Source organism: Arvicola amphibius, chromosome 10, assembly GCF_903992535.2.
Source record: "Arvicola amphibius chromosome 10, mArvAmp1.2, whole genome shotgun sequence".
NCBI classification, from domain to species: domain Eukaryota; kingdom Metazoa; phylum Chordata; class Mammalia; order Rodentia; family Cricetidae; genus Arvicola; species Arvicola amphibius.
Window position 1 is genome coordinate 106724314 of NC_052056.1, and position 13187 is coordinate 106737500.

The 13187-nt window shown below is 45.1% G+C and overlaps 1 protein-coding gene across 1 annotated transcript in view; it reads right to left on the reverse strand.

Annotated features, from left to right (window-relative positions):
- Window positions 1-2808: 2808 nt before the first annotated feature.
- Window positions 2809-13187, reverse strand: part of Rxfp2 (relaxin family peptide receptor 2) — a 41534-nt gene continuing 31155 nt past the window's right edge. Inside the window, exons 13-19 of the mRNA XM_042055855.1 lie at window positions 12587-12658; window positions 12413-12484; window positions 9693-9764; window positions 7102-7331; window positions 5992-6402; window positions 4044-4262; window positions 2809-3068 (exon numbers count right to left, since the gene is read on the reverse strand). Coding sequence (XP_041911789.1) covers window positions 2809-3068; window positions 4044-4262; window positions 5992-6402; window positions 7102-7331; window positions 9693-9764; window positions 12413-12484; window positions 12587-12658 — 1336 coding nt within the window. The remainder of the gene's footprint in view (window positions 3069-4043; window positions 4263-5991; window positions 6403-7101; window positions 7332-9692; window positions 9765-12412; window positions 12485-12586; window positions 12659-13187) is intronic.

Genomic DNA, 13187 nt, shown 5'->3' on the forward strand with positions numbered 1-13187 from the left:
TGAAATCTGAGAGTCTATCCCCAGTGACACAGTCCCCAATCCAACTGGGAACCAAGCATCTGAGACTATGGGGGACATTCTCACTAAAACCACTGTAGGTCACAGCTGTCATATGTCTATTTATGCTGTGCTGAAGCCTGTAACACATATGTCTCCATGCCTCGCATGTATTCCTGGATGGTGCTAGAAGCTGAGATTCCTCTTGTGTGTAATTGGTAAAAGCCTCTCAGTTCTCATGTCTGCTGTGTGCATCCATAGCTCTCCACACTGCTCACTAGTGTGTGTGCTCTGTGCCTCTCCACACTGTTCACTAGTGTGTGTGCGTGCTTTGTGCCTCTCCACACTGCTCACTAGTGTGTGTATCCTGTAGCTCTCCACACTGCTCACTAGTGTGTGCACTCTGTGCCTCTCTCCACACTGCTCACTAGTGTGTGTGCACTCTGTGCCTCTCCACACTTCTCACTAGTGTGTGTGCTTTGTGCCTCTCCACACTGCTCACTAGTGTGTGCATCCTGTAGCTCTCCACACTGCTCACTAGTGTGTGCACTCTGTGCACTCCCTACTAAACCGAGGAAGATAGAAGGAGGTAAAGAATCGGCAAATATGGAGTCAATCTGGCCCTGGAGTACCCTTGAGAGTACTCCCAATTTCTTTAAGAGACTGAAGCTGGGTGGCTTTCCCATGCTCTGGGGCCCACATGAAAGGAGCTGAGGTAGGGGTGTAAACGGGGTGAGAAATGCACCCTGCTGCCACTGCCTGTAGGTAAAGCTCAAATCTGTGTAATTTCATTTAAAACCTGTGTCATAGTTTGCTTTCTGTTGTTGTGATAAGCACCACCAACAAAAGCATCTTGCAGAGGAGAGGGCTGATTTGGCTCACAGGTTATAGTTCTTCACCAGAGGGAGACCAAGGCAGGAGCTCAAGGCTGGAAACGGGAGGCAGGAACTGAAGCAGAGGCCACAGAGAGATGATACTTACTGCCTTGCTCCCACCCATCCACCCACCCCAGACTAGCTCAGCTACACTTTCATACAACCCAGACCTGTCTGCCCAGGTGGCACCTCCCACAGTGGACTGGGCCTCCTATAGCAATTAGCAATTAAGAACACGCCACACAGACATGACCACAGGCCAATCTGAGGGAGGCAACTCTTCCCTTAGGATTCCTTCTTTCCAGTTGTGTTTGGTTTGTGTTCCAGGCTAGGCTTGTGTCAAGGTGACAAAAAATGAACCAGATAGCCTGTGACCAAAACGAAGGTATTTTAGAGACTGTGGTGAGCGTAAACAAGCCTGTTAGTAAACAACTGAGACGTGAGAATGAACTGAAAATTACATAAACAGGCTGGGTAGTGGCAGCGCACACCTTTAACCCCAGCACTTGGGAGGCACAGGCAGGCATATCTCTGTGAGTTCGAGGCCAGCATGGTCTACAAGAGGTAGTTCCAGGACAGGCTCCAAAGCAACAGAGAAACCCTGTCTTGAAACTCAAAAAACAAACAAACAAACAAAATTACATAAACAAATTTAGTCTTTCTAGACTATCATGTGAGGCTCCCATGGACTTCTGGGGGTGTGGCTCTTCCCTTCAAGGGAGGATGCCCTCAACACAGACAGTGTGTTCAGATAGAGGTTTGCGTTTTGTTCCTTCCAAAGGTCTCAGAAAGAAGGGAAGGGAGGTGATGAAGTTCACTTACTGTTTCATGCTTTGGCAACCTGAAGAACAGAAAGGTAAAATGTGTCCGATGAGACACAGTGCGATGTGATGCTACTTATCTGGAGGAGCATGCTCAGACATCAGCAAGTCCGCCCACAGTCTTTGTCAAGCTTAAAGCAGCATGCAGACAAATGCAAAATACAGATTTACTTGGAGTAGTCTTTCCCCCTTATATAAACTCTCAGAATAAAAATGTCCCAGTCTTCCTATACATTTTTTCACTTTCAAAAACAACAACAAAAACTAATCCAATGTTTCTGACCTTTTTGTAAGGAAATGGGAGTTTGTGCAACTAAGCAAAAGGCCCCAGATCAGGGGAGTCTCCTTTTAACTCTCCATGTCTCTGTGCTAAATGAAGAGAGAACTCACCAGCAATAGAAATAACCATTCTAAAGCACTTGAAAATTATAACTGTCTGGATGCCCGATTTTCCTTTGCTCCCTGGGTAACATTAGGGAAAGCATCTAAAATCTCAGCGTTTCTGAGCTTAAATAGATGCTTCATAGATGTCAAGAGATGACTGGTTTTAGGCTCCCACCGCATGCCTCCTGTTTGTCTGGTCACGGAAGGCATGATAAACCGGTATGGAGAACCACGGGCAAAGCTGCTATTCCAACCGCCTGCGGAAGCTGTGGGAAGCATTGACAAGAGGCTGATGGTTCATTCGCTACTGAAAGGGCAAGGAAAAAGATGTTCATTCCGTGTCACGATAGCCGTGCTGGGAGAAGATGTCATGGTCGTCCTTACTTACAGACAGTGCAAGTCGATGTAGAAGTCCACACAGTGGCTACACATGGGCGTTCTCGGGTAGGCAGGCAGTGCTGGCTACCTGGAGATCCACCATATGTCAGCCTGCATGGATTCACTTGTGCATGCCAGGCCTGGCCAGGTGAAGAGGGGAGGTTTTCCATACAGTTCTCAGCTTGGTGGATGGGTCATAGCGCTGTCACCAGAAGGCAGGGTCAACAGTCATTCTGTATCCCTGGTGCTGAAAGGGTGGCTGCTGGCCAAGATGGAAACCGTCTCTGATGCCATCTTCCCCAAACTGTACCTTGTTTTAGGTAGTACTCTCAAAGTCTCACGACCCAAAACCACTATGGGGAGACTGGCTTCATTATACCGTCCCCAAGGGCTATTCTGTTTAAAACTCCGAGTCTAAACGAGGAGTCATCCGTCCACACAATGGAGGTGGATAAACTTTTCTTTTTGACTTTGAAAATCGATTTCCTCCGGTGCTTGTGCAGCAGCTGTTTCAACTGGTCCTTAAAAAAGGAGGTGGTGAGAGTGTACAGGATGGGGTTCAGGGCGCTGTTTACGGGAAGGAAAAACACCACTATCCAGGAAGTGATCGTACCTGGGGAAGGAAATGAAGTGTGAAAAGGAATAGAAATTGGCTCCTCCCTTTTTGTTCCCCAAGACCCAATCCCCTAGTCTCACTCCTAGCACTGCAACAGAACACCAGTCGCGCTCCCCCCACTCCCCCGCAGCTTCTTCTGTGGATCCCACAGACCATCCGTTCCTAACCTCCCTCCCCTCACTGGTCGCGGTATCTTGGCTTCCAGCTCCAGCAGGCACCCCTGCTAAACCACAGGCCACGCTGACAGAAGACCAGGTAGGCTGCCTGCAGGCCTTCTCCCCTCTTTGTCTTTCCCTAGACCCAATCCCCCAGTCTCATCCTCCTGCCCTGCTGCAGAACACCTGTCGCAAGCCTTCCTTCCCTGCCTGCCCCGCTACTACCACCTCCTGCAGACTGACCTCACAGATCTTCCCCTTTTAACCCCGCCCCCTTGTTGCCACATCCCAGACTCCAGCCCCAGCAGACTCCACCTGCTAATCCCAGGGCAGCTCCATCCATCCAGGCCTCTCCTGTTCCTGAGCTCCGATTCCCCCAGCTTCACCTCTGGCTCTGCAGCAGGACACCTGCTGTGGTCTCCCTTTCCTCTTTGACCCCCATCTCCAACAGATCACCAAGACCTTCTCCTCCAATCCTCCCCACCTCCCCCAACTCACTCCAGTTACCCAGCCTCCAACACCAGCAGACATTCCCTGTGAACACACCAGCTGAAGAGGCCAGAGAAACAGGTAATACACAGTCATTGCACGCAGTGTTTTATTCTTCCTCACTGGGCTGCACCACTGCCCACTGCCCACTGCCTGCCTTAAAATATTAATTATAGACCAGTGTGGTGGCAATGGTAACTCTTTGTATTGACGCCATAGACACTTACAGAGACCTTACCGCATGGAAGGGGCCTTCCCAGACTCTGGCCTTGTCAAACAAAGGGCCTAAGAAGGCACAGTGTATCTGGGAAGGAGGAAGGGGACTGACCTGGGATCTCCACTTTAAGGAGAGACAGGGTTTTAACGACAAACACGGGAATCCAGCAGATGGCATCTGAGAACACGATAAAGCAGAAGCGGTTTGCAACGGCCACCTCCTTCCGGATGTGGTTCCTCACTTCTGCCGTCTGAAGGGCTGTTTTCTGGATAGAGCAGAACATGGCGACATAGGAGAACACAATGACGAGGAAAGCCAGCAAGTTCACACCTGTGGGCAAGAGCACGCTGGTTTTACATCTCTGTGGAAAGTCAGTAGAGACACATCAGCCACGTAGGCTGTTAACATGGTCCCCGGGCACCGGGTTTCTCAGAAGAACCCTCTTCTGTGTGCTTCAAGGTGTGGAACAGAACTTCCCAAGTTTAGGAAATAATTTCAAGAACTGGGTTTTGATTAGCCCTACAGAGGAATTTTATTTTTTTTTATTTATTTTTATTTTTTTTTTTTGGTTTTTCGAGACAAGAGTTTCTCTGTGGCTTTGGAGCCTGTCCTGGAACTAGCTCTTGTAGACCAGGCTGGCTTCGAACTCACAGAGATCCGTCTGCCTCTGCCTCCCGAGTGCTGGGATTAAAGGCGTGAGCCACCACCGCCCGGCTACAGAGGAATTTTAAAGGTGTAAGTTCTTTATGAAGAATTAGGCCTGGAAATTCAGATCTGGAATACCATGAAGCAATTCTGCCTTTCTTTTCTTCTTCTTCTTCTCTCTTCCTCGCCTGAGACAAGGTCACACACTATGCAGCCCTGGGTGGCCTTCTGCCTCCTGAGTGCTGGGATTAAAGGTGTGCACCACCGCGCTTGGCAAGACTGCTATAGGAAAAACACACATTCATGTTCTCCGTCTGTCACTCACTCACTACACACACACACACACACACACACACACACCATACACACACACCACACAAACACACATGGAGTTTTGTTTTTAGTTCCTGGAATGTCACCCATTAAGGTATTGCTGTAAGTATAGTGCTTGTTTCAAAAAGTAAATAACAATCTTAGTTCCTTGTCTTATATATATATATATATATGAATAAAAGAATCTTAGAATTAATCATAAATATAACTGCCTCAGAAGCACACTTCTTTATGTTTTGGCCCTTCAATAAATGTAACACATCAGCCAAAACTGCAATTTTGTTTACTTTTGCTTAGATTGCTCACAGTAATTTGATTTGTTGTGATTCAGAGCCCTTTAAACTCAATTTAGAAAAGAAATAAAAATGTTAAAAAGACAACTAAATGAATCACTCTTTGGGGGCCAAACAGTTTCACAGATAGCCCCTATAACATTGATTTCTTGTTCCTCTGCTTACTTTATTCTTGCTGTAATAAAAGGAACATCCGAGACAGCGATTATCAAATCCGTTTTGATAAGCATAAAATTTGCATATGTTTCCAGTGCTGCTAAAACTCCATGCTCAATCTGAATATAGACTGTGCAGAAGACTGGTAACGGCAGGGAGAACGGTTCATGTTCAAGGTTACTTTTAACCACAGCATTTCGTAGTTCATGGACCTCAGTACTTTTGCCACAACAGAATTTTATAAGCCTGGCTTGTCTGAGGCCTCTCGTCAGAAAGTTTCACTTGGCATAAAGCAAAATGGCTCCGTGGCAGGAGCTGAACCCGCTTTAGCTGTCTCACGCCTTAGCTGTAAGATTCGACTTCCCAGCAATTTTTCCAGGCTGCGCTCGATATGATTGAAAAACAAAAAGAATTCAAGGATGATTAAAAAAAAAATTACCCAAAGATCCTAAGAGGATATCTTTGTCTTCTGTCCTACATCTCGGGAATACGAAATTTAATTTAAAAAAACCCTACAAAATTAATGTCAAGAACCTTCCTTTATGAATGGACTGATCCATTTCTGATGGCTTGTCTCATTTCTAGGAAAATCCTGGGTGGTGTCTCTCTGGGAAAAGAAAAGTAAAATTTACCTAGGAAAATCCCAAGGGAGTATCCTCTACTTCCAAAATCTTCTGCTTGGTCATAATGAAGTGGGAAGCAGACTCCATTTTTCCCATAAAAGTTGCCAAAATAATCCTCGCTGGTGAAGGGAATGGCCGCTATGAGAAATCCCAGCCCCCAGGCGCTGCCGAGGGCCACCGCAGTCTGGCGCTTGCCCGGGCGCAGGTTGCTGAAAGGGTAGACGATGACCAGGAACTTCTCCAGGGTCAGGAAAGTCAGCAGCAGCACCGACACCTCCGTGGACAGCGTGGCCAGGAAGCCCAGGAGGCGGCAGGGTACACTCTCCATCCACAGCAGCGCGTACTTCTGATACTGCCCTCGGTACTTGATGTCAAAGGCGCCCACGAAAAACAGGTACACTCCCATGAGGCAGTCGGCACCTGTGGGAACCCAAGCAACCGTGGCGGTTGTGTTCAGCATAAGCCCTTTTATTTTTCCTTGATTCCGCTTCCTTTATTAAATGAACCTACTAGACTACCAACCAGCCAATGGAGCTGATCTGGTTTCTGGTTTAAAGGGCGGAAGAGGGAACACTTCTCGAGGGCTAGTACTTAAGTGAGAACGTGCACTACTGGTACAGTTAATAAAATATTCTTGTCTAACATGAATATCTAGCCTTCTTTTCCTTGACAGTGGGAGGCAGAGCGGGTGGGAATATGGCTTTTTAAGCACACGGGCCTTTGTAATTGAAATTAATAATACATTAAATTAATAATAATACAACTTGAAGAAATTAGTTTACAAATCTCCAAACTTATTCCATTTTCTATCCCTCACTCATTGACCTGTGAATCTATTTCTACAACTTGATCCCCAGGGCTATGTTTCATGCTGAGAGCCTGTAACCTAAAATCACAAAGAGCGGTGCATTTATACCTAGAAAAGATTTGCCCACCAAAGCTAATTTGGATTGAAGGATATTTGTTGAATATAAAATTCTGAATATAATATATACACAAAATTATAGGTGTACATATACATATATTATATATATACATATCAACTCATAGAAGATAATCTATACAAGAAACATACTTACAACAAAGAAGATAATCTATTTATACAAGAAACATACTTACAACAAAGGATTTTGATGGACATAGCGTGAGTCGTATTCTCAGCCTTAATAAGAGATCTCACGGCAATGACAAGGACATTCCCAACGCTGGTAATGAAAGCTATAACCCAGACAGACACTCTGAGGATATTGTTAGCCAAGAGGTCCTCAGATGAAGAAATGCCGTCAGTCGAGGGCATACAGATTCGGACATGGGGAACATAGGAGCAGTATCGAAAGGCTTTCAAATAACTGGAGTCAAAAGGAGAGAAAGGAGACAGTCATTGGACAGCGGTGACTGAGGGAGCCCTACCAGGCTACAGGTGGGAAGCAGGGGCTGGCACTTTGCTGGTTTATTATTGTGAAGGGTTTTTGTTATTGTGTAATTTGTTAGTCTAGGTGTGGCTGTCAGAGGGACTTAGTACCATAAGGACACAGACTTCAAAACATGTGTCTGCTTCTGGGGTTCCACTACTATGCCAGCCATATTGGTTGTGGTGTTATAATTCTCACTGGGTATTGTAAAAAGCAGATCACTGTCACAGAGTTGATCTCTAACCAATATCCCAGGCTTTCACTGTAAGGAACCTACGATTCACAAAATATATTCTCAATGAGCATTGACTGCCTAGCCTTCTCCTTGTCCTGGCACGAGGGTGGAGTCTGAGACTAGGAAAACTGAGTCTGGAGCTGGGAGGAAAAGCAGTCACCTTAAACACAGGGTTTCTTCAAGGGACTTAAATTCTAGCGGGAAATAAAGGTTTGTTTGTGGTCAATGCATTTGTAATCTGGGCAAGGGGAGTCTTGAGGGTCAGAATGGGCCAGCTCACCCCAGACTTGTGTCTTGAGATTTTCTCCCTTAGCTAAGCTGTGTCCTAAAGTTCACTGCTTTAATCTTTTCCCCAGCGGAATATACTTTAACCATCTCCTAATTCAGTTTTTATGTCAGCAATTAGGTGATAAAGTGATACTGTGTAGAGCCCTCTTAAGATGGCTTGCCTAGGTGCCCTTAACTGCCTGGCCTCTCACCCAAACACAGTGACCTTCTAACCCTGCACAAGCCAGGCCCCTCCCCTTCCAAGAGCCGTCTGTGCTTTTCTTTTGGATGCATTCGGGTTGTCTCGCATGCCACATGACTGCCCATGCGGAGTCCTCATCTGTCTCTTTGTTTTGTTCCATGAATCTTCATGGAATTTAATAGACATTTACTTATTGCCTCATTTACTCCAATTCCAAAGCTAAATGAAAGTCCTCTGGCGTGTTCTTCCTCTTGCTTATCACCGTGTCCTCAGCATGACTATGTGTCTGTTGGATGCCAAGGACCCAGCAAGCAAAGGCCTATAGATGGTTGGGTGCTGGGTGTGTTGGAGACATAGAAGGAAAATTCCAGCCCAAGTGGCGTATAGTTCGGCTTCCTAGCAGTTGGCATCCAATTAAAGGAGACAGACATCTGGATTTATGATTGTCTTTTCCTATTCTGGACTCCTGGCACACACTCGACCCCTTGACTCTCTTAGGATTCCATTGTGCTTATCATCTTCAGAGAGAGTCCCATAGGTCCTCCCAGTGTACCCAGGGGTAGGAGGAAGGGACGGGGCAAGGAAGGAGGGATGCCTCAACAAGGAAAGGCCAAGGAAAGGAAAAGAAAGGGAAGGAAAGCAGGCCATCCAGTAGGGATGTAGCTGAGCTAGCTCGTTTTGTGTTTGCTGTTGGTCCCTCTGCGGGCCTCGACTGTGGCCTTTGGAAAAGCAGCTTCACCAGACTCTGACAAGGCTGGATTTCTCTGTTCTAAGGAAAACTCACCTCCCGCCTGCAGCGAGTAAAGAATAGCCTCATTAATTATTTATCTAGCGGTGCCCCGGGAGGAGAACAAAAGCTCTTGGATGCGCACTGGACACCTGTCTTTGAGGCACCACACCTGCCCAGATAGACCCAGAGTATTCTCCCCGCAAAAAGCACCTGAATTCACATCAACACTCTCATCGACTGGCTGCACCCAACTTGGGATCTTACATCGAGTCCTCCCTATTTTTGTGGATGACAATGGTTAATTTTGAAATTAGGAACATATATACAGTTGAGAACGAAATGATCATGTTAAAAAAAAACACATACATGAACACAACTTACACAGTGCACTTTAGTCTTATATATTCAAGGACTTAACAAAACTACGATAAAGATTAATTACCTCCATTTTGCAGTGCACTTAATAAGAGAAACAACACCTGGAATCTACAAAGCCCAAATCTTAGAGCAGCCGACTGCTCACTCATGTGAAGTGAATTAATGTTTCCAGGTCTCCTGAGTACCCTTTAGCCAGGGACTTCATTTGATGTAATGTGTGGCATTCTGGTACCCTGATCTCTTATTGGGCCTCAATTGGATAAACATCGTGTTTCCAGAGAGAAGGGTCATTCATGTCGGCACATCATTATATTGAACTCTATTTGAACAGGGACCAAAGGTGACAAAATTAAAAAGTTCTCAATAGAAAAGAAGACGTTTGTTGCATACAAACACAGTTCAGTGATAATTAGACAGTTGAGCATGAGAATATTTGAATTAATTCATCATGCCTTCTTTTCCCTCCACCCCTTCAGGCATACATACATGTGAGAAAGATTCTTCATGGACTGGAACATGCCTGTGTTTATGTTTGGAATCTCTATCCTTTCCAGGTCTCTGGAAAATATATACAACAGGTTTAATGTTTTTAGGGCTAAACTTTGAAATTATTTCATTTTTTGGTTGCATCTTAAAGTTGATGCTTCCAATTCAAATATGGATAAAAATTTCATAGCAGACATTCCGAGAAAATTATCATTAATATAAAAATCTCCTTAAGTAGGAGCTTTCCTACTACCTAAATGCAGAATTATGTTCTAATATATATTGAAATGGCAAAGAGCTGGGAGAGTGTGGGTTCAGTGGTTGCACGCTTGCCCGACAAACACAAGGTTCTGGCTTCCAGCACCAGAAGTGATAAACACACAAACAAACAATCCATAGACCAAATGGCAGTGGTGTCTGATGTAAGTATAACATGATTTGTATACCTTGATTTAATCAACACTGCCATGGAAATTCATTCCATGGTTCATTCCATAGTTAGCACTTCTAACTGGAAAACGCCACTCAAGTGAGTCCCCTGTGACTCCTGACTTGAACATGCATTTTCCTGATCTGTGCGTCTTTGGAGTGGAACCACAGAGGCAGTGGGAAGAGTCAACTGCTCTGGATCTTCATTACTCCGACCGCAGAGGAAGCATCATTCTTGTCCCTCCAGGCTCTAGAACACATCTTCAAAGGGCTCCAGCAGGCATCCGGACATTTTGAAATTATCCGGGCGCTTCTTAAGGATCTCGAAATCCTTCGGGGCAGTGCGAAGGAGGAGCCACCGACCTATCCCAGAGCAAATAGGGAACCGGCTCTGCAGTGAGCTCTGGGAAGCTGCCCTTTAATTCCAGGCTTTTATCCTGTTGTTTTCCTCTGATCGGAATCAAGATTTCACAACCTTGTTTTGAGTTAAGTTCTCCTTGGCCCAGTGACTCTTTCACAGAAGAGTCCCCTTGCTCTCTGGACCAGAATCAAAACTTGAAGAGATACTGCTACTACAGTGACCCCTCTGGGAAAACACCCCTTTCTAACCCCTTTCATCTATTCTCCAGCTTTCTCCTTCTCTACCACCATTGACATGTTATGTGGACTGTGTGGCCACTACAACATAGAGCCATTGTATCTTGGTTGTATGACAGTGCAATGTATGAGTTGACGTCCAAGGTGAAATATGAGTACCAGTGAATCTTAGAAACAAAAGTCAGACAGTAAATAAACGAGAGCACAAAGAGAGGAATGTGGACCTACCTGCTCCTGCTTTTGGAAAGGGATCATTCTGGATAGCCTCCCTTTTAGAAATGTGTACAGTGAACCTAGAAGCTTAAGCCAGTCAAGTTCTCTGCCACTGAACTACATTCCCCAGCGCTTTGAATGTCTTCCAACATAGGACCGCTTTGCACAAGAAATTGAGTATTTATAAAGAAATATGATAGCACTGTCCACCGAAAGAACCATGTCCATAGCCTGAAGTCTGTTTTCAAGTTTAAAAATAACAGGTTAGGGATGGAGAGATGACTCAGTGATTAAGAGCACTGACTGCTCTTCCAGAGGACCCAGGTTCACTTCCTAACCCTCACACAGTGGCTTACAGTCCTCCCTAATTCCATTTCCAGAGATCTGATGCCCTCCCCTGGCCTCCAAAGCCACTGGCACGCACGCATGTCCACATACCTACCCCCAACATAAATAAATAATAAGTCTTTAGAAAAGTCACAATAATATATTTATAAATTTTGGTTATTTACAGTCTAGCTTCCTAAGGGTAAAGGCCATGCTGCCCACCAGCCAATGCTCACTAATGTTGGCTAAAAAACGCTAAATCTTTTGCTAGTTCCTGACTGAAATTTATTTAACAAAAAGAAATGTGGTGCTGATGATTAGTCTTTGGAAGGAGTTTGGTGTGTTGGAACAGACCAGTAATCTTAGCACGTGGGATGTGGAGGCAGTAGGGTCAGAAGTTCAAGGTCATCCTCAGCTGCACAGTGAGCTTGAGGCTAGCCTGGGCTGTGGGAGGACCCTGTCTCAAAAAATCAAACAAACAAAGTCACTATGTCTCAAACAAGCGAAACAAAGCAAAAACATCAGTCTTAGGAGTCAAAAAATGTTTTAGATTGAAATAGATAATAAAATATGGTTTCTGGTCTGACAAATTAACTTTAGCCAACAGTTGGTCACCTAGGGGAGAGGAATCACAAAATTTAAAGAATTGGCAGGATTTTTGGTACCAACAGAACCTAAGTTGGTTGAAGCTATAAAATACCAAACAGCATCAATTGTTTGAATGTTCATTTCCATGGGAATTTTTTCATTTATTAAAAAGTGAACACCACTTTTTATCCTAAAGTTTCTGAGGGAGAGAGGATAGAGAAAAAGAAGGAAGTCTTAGAGAATTTATTTTTGCCAATCTTTTCCAAAACAAAACTCTTAGATATATAATTCTTTGTGAAGGTTCTGGGACTAGATTTTCCCTACGAGTGCAGTCCTCAGGATGGATGCGTATGCAGCTTCAAGCACAGATAGATGCTGCACAATCGAGTGGTCACAGCAGCAACTTTGCTACGAGTTAGTTCATAACCGACAGTGGACAGGGACAGTCAGGATTTCCTGGGGACTCCTGCTCCAGCATGAGAAACACCCACTTAGAATCAAACCCATCACTAGGCAAGACAGCCTCGCCACAGTGATAGCCAGCATAATCAGAGAGCTTTACTTACAGAGACTGAAGTTGTTTGAGACTTCCAAACTGGTTCTTGTGGATATACAGAAGAGGGTTGGACGACAGGTTCCTTTTTTATCATTAGAGGAGGGGGAGGATAAGTATGGCTGTTAATATTATCTTGGAAGGCTAAGATGCGCTTGTTAAATCTGATGATGAGGTGGGGACTTACAGTTTCTGGAGAAGATGCAGGTTGCTGAAAATGTGAGCTGGTAGTTCCGTTATCATATTACTAGACAAGTCCCTGTTGAAGACAGTGAAAACCAAAAACTGTCACACTGTGGATAAAGAGCATGGGCATCTCCCCCCATAGTTACCATTTCCCAGTTGATACCAGAGAAGATACAAATCCAGTTCAATCAGGCCACGAATTTAGGACACATGCCCGTGAGTCAACCGAGGGGTTTTTCCCATCACTGCCAGACCGTGTTGCATGAGGCTCATCCAGTTCCTCTCTGGAATCTCCTTTCACCCCTTTGCCAATACATTCTGGCTCTGGGATCCTCGATTAATTTCCTGTCTTAATCACACCCTGCTCACTTCTACCCGCCACGTTCCTGGGATTCCCACTTAGCCCACATACGTCTGTCCAGCTAATCTTTTGGAGGGCAAGACTTGCATCTTCTATTTATTTTGCATTCCATCTAAATGAGTGGCAGTCTCTGAGTATCTGCTCAGACAATCTTGAGTGGATAAATTTATATGTTTTAAATACAGCTCTCCAGCTCCCAGCTCCCAGCCCTGTTACTGGGGTTTGAACCTGGGACCTCGTG